Source organism: Danio aesculapii, chromosome 7, assembly GCF_903798145.1.
Source record: "Danio aesculapii chromosome 7, fDanAes4.1, whole genome shotgun sequence".
NCBI classification, from domain to species: domain Eukaryota; kingdom Metazoa; phylum Chordata; class Actinopteri; order Cypriniformes; family Danionidae; genus Danio; species Danio aesculapii.
Window position 1 is genome coordinate 18,204,085 of NC_079441.1, and position 8,120 is coordinate 18,212,204.

The following is an 8,120-nucleotide window of genomic DNA, read 5'->3' on the forward strand; positions in this document are numbered from 1 at the left end:
GCCTCCTTTCATGTTCATTGAAAATACAAAAACATACCCTCTCTTTTGCTGAATATGAGTTTAATAATCAATAATGGCCATTATAACTGTATAACGCACAATTAGTTTATAAATTATAGGAAACAAAGGAGAACAATCAGTCAAATGTGCAGAATCAGTGTACGTGGTTACATTAATTAATATGTTAACTTATCTCTGCTCTCAGCCAAAACACGTTACCTGAGAACAAGTAATCGATTCAAAAGACCAAAGTCAGGGAATATGTTGTTAGATATAGACAACAAGATGAATTAAATATCACGTTTAACAACTATAGTGAGATTAGATCCAGCAGGTGATTGTTGATGAACAGTCTGACATGCACAGCTCTGCATCGCTGGTCACGTGATGTGCATTTTCAGAGGTGTAGTGTGGAGGGAGAGTTGTCATTCTAATACGCCGTTTTAAAACTAAAACGTATTAGTGTAAACGGGGTCTTTGAAGAGCAGTAGTAGGCTTCAAGCTACAGTATTTATTGTTCAATGTCAGTGAAGGAATGAGTTTAAAACCTAGTATATAAGTGGTTTGTTCATAAGTACTTGTTTGAACTGTGAATTGCAGCATTTCCTCACCTTCTCAAGTCTTGTCTCCAGTTCGCTAACATTGACCTCCACCTTCTCGATTTCTGACCTGTTGAATGTAACACACATATTTTCAACACACTGATCACTGGATGTTTACTTAGCATAAAACATTGGTAAGTTAGTAAAGGGAAGAATTAAGAGAATTAGGTTACACTTTATTTTAAATGTGTCCTTGTTACAGTGTAACAACTCATTTAACTACTGAGTAATATTAATAATATGTACTTACTATATGGCTAGGGCTAGAATGTGGGTTAGGTTAAGAATTAGTTGCATGTAATTATGCACAATTACTTGTAACTACTACAGCAAGTACTGTACATAGAACTTGTATAACAAGGACACCTTAACATAAACTGAGAAGTATTATTTCATTAAGTAGGGCAGTGAGGCCATGTGATGTGTGCGTATATGAATGTGAATATAAGCGTGTGTTTGATTTTCTGTCTTGTCAGACACAGGACACAGTAAAATAGCACAAGTGTTAGTGGTTTTCCACTTTTGCAGCAGTACAGACAGACTTGTAGTACAAATGTGATGCTTATAATCATAAGCTTTTACTAAATCAATACAAAAACTAAAAGATATAATATTACAGAATAAAATGCTCCAACTTTTATAAAAGAAGGCATAAAGGCATTAGCTAATTTAGCTTCATTTGTTACAGCGGTCATGTTAATGTTAGTTAAAAATAATCAATAACAAATAACATTAAAATGGAAAGTTTATTAGTTGACAGCTCCAATAAATAAAACAGTTATGGCTTTTGATTTCAATTTATTCTTTGTTTTCAAATTAACATCAACTGTAGATGCTTTACAAGTATTTTTACAATCATATTGTGTTCTTTAGTTTTAATAACTAAAGGAGCCTTCATCATTCATTCATTTTTTATTCGGCTTAGTCCCTTTATTAATCTGGGGTCGCCACAACGAAATGGACCACCAACATACCCAGCATATGTTTAACGCAGCGGATGTCCTTCCAGCTGACACCCATACACATTCATTCACAGACATACACTACGGACAATTTAGCCTACCCAATTCACCTGTACCGCATGTCTTTGGACTTGTGGGGAAAACCGGAGCACCCGGAGGAAACCCACGCAAACACCGGGAGAACATGCAAACTCCACACAGAAACGCCAACTGACCCAGCCGGGGCTCGAACCAGCGACCTTTTTGCTGGGAGGCAATTGGGCTACCCTCTGCACCACCGTGCTGCCAGGAGCCTTCTTGTTAAGTGTTTATTAAAAGATCAATTAAATTAAAGGTCAATTAAAAGACCTATAGAAAACCAGACCATTTTCTTTCAATATCTCAGGCATGTCATAGTCTAATTGCTAAATTTAGCTTAAATTTCTAAAAATAAAAATGTTTAGATTTGATTAAATATGGAATAAAATCACTGTCATTAATATTTCGTGCGTAAATAAAATTCACGCATCCGTGATTATAAAATCGTAAAGGAAAACGGAGCGTACTCGTAATTTTGCGGGGCTACAATTCCAAAATCTGCAATTAGAACAGACACAGATACGACATTTTGTTTTTCTGTTTGTTTATGACTGATAAATTTACGATGAGTGTACTTTACAAACACGAATTACAGTTTCTCCACGGACACGAAGTCCTGATTACGAGTACGAATCAAACAGCGAGACTTCACTGTCAAAATTACGTCACCGCTTCCACAGGCATTAATAAACAAGCGAGAGTCATCGATCATAACGGCGCGCCTGCTGGACGTTCGAGCTTACACACACCGTCTCAGATAAGATTTCTGTTATTCCCTCTTTGAGAAATGTCCGTCATGAGCTGTAATAAAGGTTGAGACTCAATGAGGTCCTATTTCGCTGTGTTTCTTGGACATTTTACTGAATCAAAATGAAGAACGGGCCGAGGATAGAGAGCTAGCATAATGTCAGTTAACATTACAGGCAGCGAGCGCAGAGTCTCTCAGTGAATCACTTAACTATAACATGACATCTGTTGATTAAGTCACCTATTTTAACTGTTTAAATAACTCTCAAATACTCTAAGATCACCAGAGAACACAAATTAAATTAGACAGATTTATCCAGTATAGGTAGATAAAACAAAGAAAAGTTTTACTCTTATCAATTAATTAACTTTAAATAAACCAGAATAAGCAAAATATAATGTGGTAATTAAACAATCACCAATATAGAACAAACACACACGGAAAGAGGGAAACACACCGAATAGTATACGGCTAGATGGTAATATAAATGTTTATGGTAATAGTTTATTAATTATAGTAATACAATATAATGTAACTAATAGTTTAATCAAGTAATATAACAAACAGATAATAACAAATAACATAACAAACATTTATATCAATAGTTACTAATACCTTACTTTGTACAAATTTAAAGATAATATAAATATATATATATATATCTGATCATATCATCTCCTCTCCATTCATCAATGAGGAGCTTAATTATTCAGCTTTCAGATGACATACAGGATAGTTTCAGATGATTGCCCCTCATGTCTGGTTTTGTGGTCCGGGGTCACATATTTAACATTTATTTATTTTGATTCATAGTCTCATAAATGTTTAACGTTACAAACTTCTGGTGAGCACAAACCCTCAATTATTTAAACTGCCTTTTGCTGATATCTTCATTACATATTAGATCAATGGTCGATCTGGCTTTAAAAAAGGTGACTTGATCAACACATGTCATGTTATAGTTGAACACCGTTCAGTGATTCACTGAGAGACCTGTAATGTTAACTGACATTATGCTAGCTCTCTATCCTCGGCCCGTTCTTAATTTTGATTCAGTAAAATGTCCAAGAAACACAGCGAAATAGGACCTCATTGAGTCTCAACCTTTATTACAGCTCATGACGGACATTTCTCAAAGAGGGAATAACAGAAATCTTATCTGAGACGGTGTGTGTAAGCTCGAACGTCCAGCAGGCGCGCCGTTATGATCGATGACTCTCGCTTGTTTATTAATGCCTGTGGAAGCGGTGACGTAATTTTGACAGTGAAGTCTCGCTGTTTGATTCGTACTCGTAATCAGGACATCGTGTTTGTGGTGAAACTGTAATTCGTGTTTGTAAAGTACACTCATCGTAAATGTATCAGTCATAAACAAACAGAAAAACAAAATGTCGTATCTGTGTCTGTTCTAATTGCAGATTTTGGAATTGTAGCCTCGTAAAATTACGAGTACGCTCCGTTTTCCTTTACGATTTTATAATTACGGATGCGTGAATTTTATTTACGCACGAAATATTAATGACAGTGATTTTATTCCATACTTAAACATATTTTAAACACAAGGTTTTATTAAAATGTGGCTGCTGAGTGCGCACTTTGGAAGGAATGCCATTAAGCTAAGGGTGTAAGTTTGTCATTTCCAATGAAGGCCTGCCACTTGCATGACGCGCATATTTGAGCGACGTGCACATGTTGTGCAAGCGGCGTGCGCATGAACTTGAAAACATCCGAACTTTTCCGAATGCCATAAGTGCACCGCAATTCATGTAAGTAGAATTAACCAATCTGCTTCACACTTTGTATGGAATATACACATTTCAGTAATGACTGTAGACTAATTACATCCAAACACCGCAGTGCTTTTTACTTTTCTCTATAAACCTGTATCAGAGCTGCAGCAAGGATTTTTCCATTTGTCATTCTCTGAGAAAATGATTGATGGTCACCTAGTTACGAGAGACGCCAGGGGAGCGAAAGCAGAGTCCATTGTAAATGGTCAAAGAATCCACACGCTTGTCACTTTAGGTCAGAATAAAAACATGTGAAAATGAGTACCGTATAGCAGCAGTGAGGAGATTGTAAATAAAAAAGGATGTAAGGATGTCGCCAGAGAGGCTTTTTGATTTCTTTTCATGCGCATCCCAGCCACTAGCAGCCCATATGAAAGATCTTTTAGCACAGGGGGTAATATAGTCATTCAACTTCACAATTTGTAATGTTGCAGTATGTATTTGAATAATAATGGTCGGTTCCTTTACTTGAAAGCTCAGATTTGATTATCATAATTTGTTTTGTTTACAGAGTTTGAGGTTTAATTCAATTCAATTCACCTTTATTTGTATAGCGCTTATACAATGTAGATTATGTCAAAGCAGCTTCACATAAAGGGTCATAGTAAATAGGAACAGTGTAGTTCAGTTTGTAGTGTTTAAGTTCAGTTCAGTTCAGTGTGGTTTAATAATCACTACTGAGAGTCCAAACACTGAAGAGCAAATCCAACAATGCGCAGCTCTATAGATTATTGTGTCAATATTATTCACACCTTACAGATGTTGATCTACATACCTTTACCATTGCGCACACTTTGTAACATTGTCAAATTTAAAACACTTGTGTTTATTTTATTATAAAAAGATCAGATATTTTGTTTTAATATTTTTGGTTTTGACTATTAAAACGATCTGCCTTAGTAATGTTGGTAAATTAATATAAAGTGGTTAAATTAAAAAAATTCCTAATTTTCCTAAATGGATTGTTTAAAAATATTCAATAATTATCGATAACGAATGATATGAAACATGATATTGCGATCATTATTTTGTAATACCACCCAGCCCTAATCGATATTATTTCATAATTTGACCAAAAAAAACCTGAATTATATCTAAGCAGTTTAATTAAAGTCCAAACAAATATTTAAATCTTATATGACTAGAAACCATCAGATAGACCCGGAAAGCCTTGCAAGTTGTGCAAGTTAGTTGTGTTTCACCACAATGAGAATGTGCTGTTGTGTGTGTGATCCTTTCGTATGTGTTTCAGTGCTTCTCTGTAACTTTTTACAAAAACTCCATGCTGCCTGTCGTGTTTTAAAAAGTCGCATAATGATTGAAAACCTGTAAGCCTCACCTCGCAAACTCATAATAAAAAAGCAATTGTTCATTTGTGCAAAAACCTGTGTGTGTTGAAGAAAAATTTTTTTCAAAGAGATCCACCCCAAAAACACACTTCCTGTCTCCTGTTTATCGTTTCAGTATCTCTCGTCTCACTTCCTGCTCCCCCACCACTACCGAGCTGCTACTTAGCAACCGGAGGCAGCCGCAGTCTGAAGTAAACGAGGCCTCAAAATTGTTTACGTCAGTGGCCTTCATACACCTTCATACGCAAACTCGTTTTTTGCGTTCAGTTGTTTCCATTATCTGAAGGTTGAAAGCGTCCACACATGTCTTGGTGTAGACGAATTACACACATTCTGTATGTTTAGATCCGCGTTTGACATATGAAAAGGGATATTGTGTGTTTATGCAAGTCATTTTCAGAGTGCTGATGACCTAATTTTTTGAACTCACTACACCCCTGCGAGTCTGTTCCCTCTGCAGCCACTAAAACATGGCACTCAGACTTTCCATTATGCTGCCCACTAAGCCTACAGCCAAACCGAACAAAGAAACTTTCTACACAAGCTGCATGTAGTGATTTTTAAGACAACTGAAACTCCAAACAAAATATCTCTTAAACTAGAGGAGATCAAGATTTTAGATGCCATGGAGCCTCAAATAAGATCATGAGGGATCACCATCCTAAAATTAAATTTATCTTTATTTCTATTTCAATGTAGATTGTGTCAAAGCAGCTTAACATACATGAAGTTCTAGTAAATTGAAACTTCTTCAGTCCAGTTTTCACAAATGAAGTTATTTAGTTCGGTTCAGTATGATGTAAATGTGATAATAAAAACACTGATGAGCAAATCCAACGATGCTAAATGTAAAAGGCACCTTGTTATAATTACAATTTATCCTGTGTAATATCTGGTCCAATGTCTTTTAAACAACATTTAGAATTATGTAGTTACCCTGTTACTATTACAACACCATTAATCCTCATAGCTACTGTACAGTAGTACCTGTTATTCACACATGATGTAGTTTTAAGTTTATTTTAATCTCATTTTGCATTCAGTCATTCATTTTGCTTCGACTTAGTCCCTGAATTTTCAGGGGACGCCACAGCAGAATGAACCACCAACTATTCTAGCATATGTTTTACACAGTGGATGATAGGGCTGGGTGATTAATCAAAAAGTAATTCGAAATCGACATTCAGAATCAATAATCGGTTTAATTTTTCCAGGTCAATTTTTTCATTACTTTCCCTACCACGTGTGGAGTCACGTGACCCCACTCTGTTAAGGCTGAATTATACATATTATATAATGATTTATACTTATTATATTATTATGATATTATACTTCTGCTGAGAGCACAAGTACAGTACAGCCTTTGCATACCTGATCACCTCTAAAAATGTACTTACACATCACATCGACACGTAGCGCAAGCTTTGTGATTGGTCGGTTTGGCATCGGCTCTCTGTTTGGCGCAGAGGGCCGCATTTTAGGCAATGTGTGTTTTAATTTCTGCTGTTCAGCGTTGGTTTTTAATAAATAATCATATACTATAGGTAGTGTTTTTCCTTCAATTATTTAAAAATCAAGTAATCCACTCTACATATAAAAATCTCTCACTTGTAATATGTGAGCATATTTACTGTACAAAACTTGTCAGTGAACTATGAGGGCAAAAACATAAAATAAATAAATAAATAAAGTTCATTAATCGAAATAGAGTTAAAACGCTCAATTACTCGAGATTTTGATTTTAGGCCAAATCGCAAGCCCTAGTGGATGCCCTTCCAGCCGCAACCCTGTACTGTGAAATTAATTTTGCTTTATTTATTGTTAAACTCTCCTGATTGAATAGTGTTAAGACAACTTTGATGAAATGGTTTGATCAACTTTAAATGTTGACTAACTTACTGTAGACAGAATGAATGAATGAGGATTGAGTGGCACTGTGGACAGTGAAAAAGGTACTTTTTTATTGTAAAAATAAATAAATAAATAATAAAAAATTATATATATATATATATATATATATATATATATATATATATATATATATATATATATATATATATATATATATATAACTTTGTAAATCAAATTAGTTTGTTTCATACAGCATATGTGTAATAACATTTATTTACTTTTTTAATTTTTTTGTACTATTTTTGCTTTTTTAATTAAATTATAAATTTTTTTACCTTTAGTTTTAAATTTCTACGTTATTTTTGTATTACTTTGTAAAGTTTAATCAAATTAGTTAGTTTCACGTAGCATATATGTAATAACATATTTATTTAGTTTGATATTGTACTTTTTTGTCAATTAAATTCTGAATTATTTTTACTATTCTATGCTTTTCCAAATAAACATTTTCACAGCCCCATAGGCACTCCCTTCCAGCCCTATATAGGGTCCCCAGAACCCAGAATTTTAAATTTAGATGGAAAAATGAAACTTTTTCACTGTCCACAGTAGACATGGGACGATAACTGTTGTCAAGGTATACCGCGGTTTGGAAAAGTCAAGGTTTTAAAACCGCCAAAATGTACTGCTATACTGTTCCATGTGAAGACTAATGAAGAGAGCACAAGTCAATGATTCAT

At 34.7% G+C, this 8,120-nt stretch overlaps 1 protein-coding gene across 1 annotated transcript in view; it reads right to left on the bottom strand.

Moving 5' to 3' along the window:
- Window positions 1–8,120, bottom strand: part of acap1 (ArfGAP with coiled-coil, ankyrin repeat and PH domains 1) — a 52,630-nt gene that overhangs the window by 43,166 nt on the left and 1,344 nt on the right. The window contains exon 3 of the mRNA XM_056461196.1: window positions 612–669. Within this exon, the coding sequence (XP_056317171.1) occupies window positions 612–669 (58 nt within the window). The remainder of the gene's footprint in view (window positions 1–611; window positions 670–8,120) is intronic.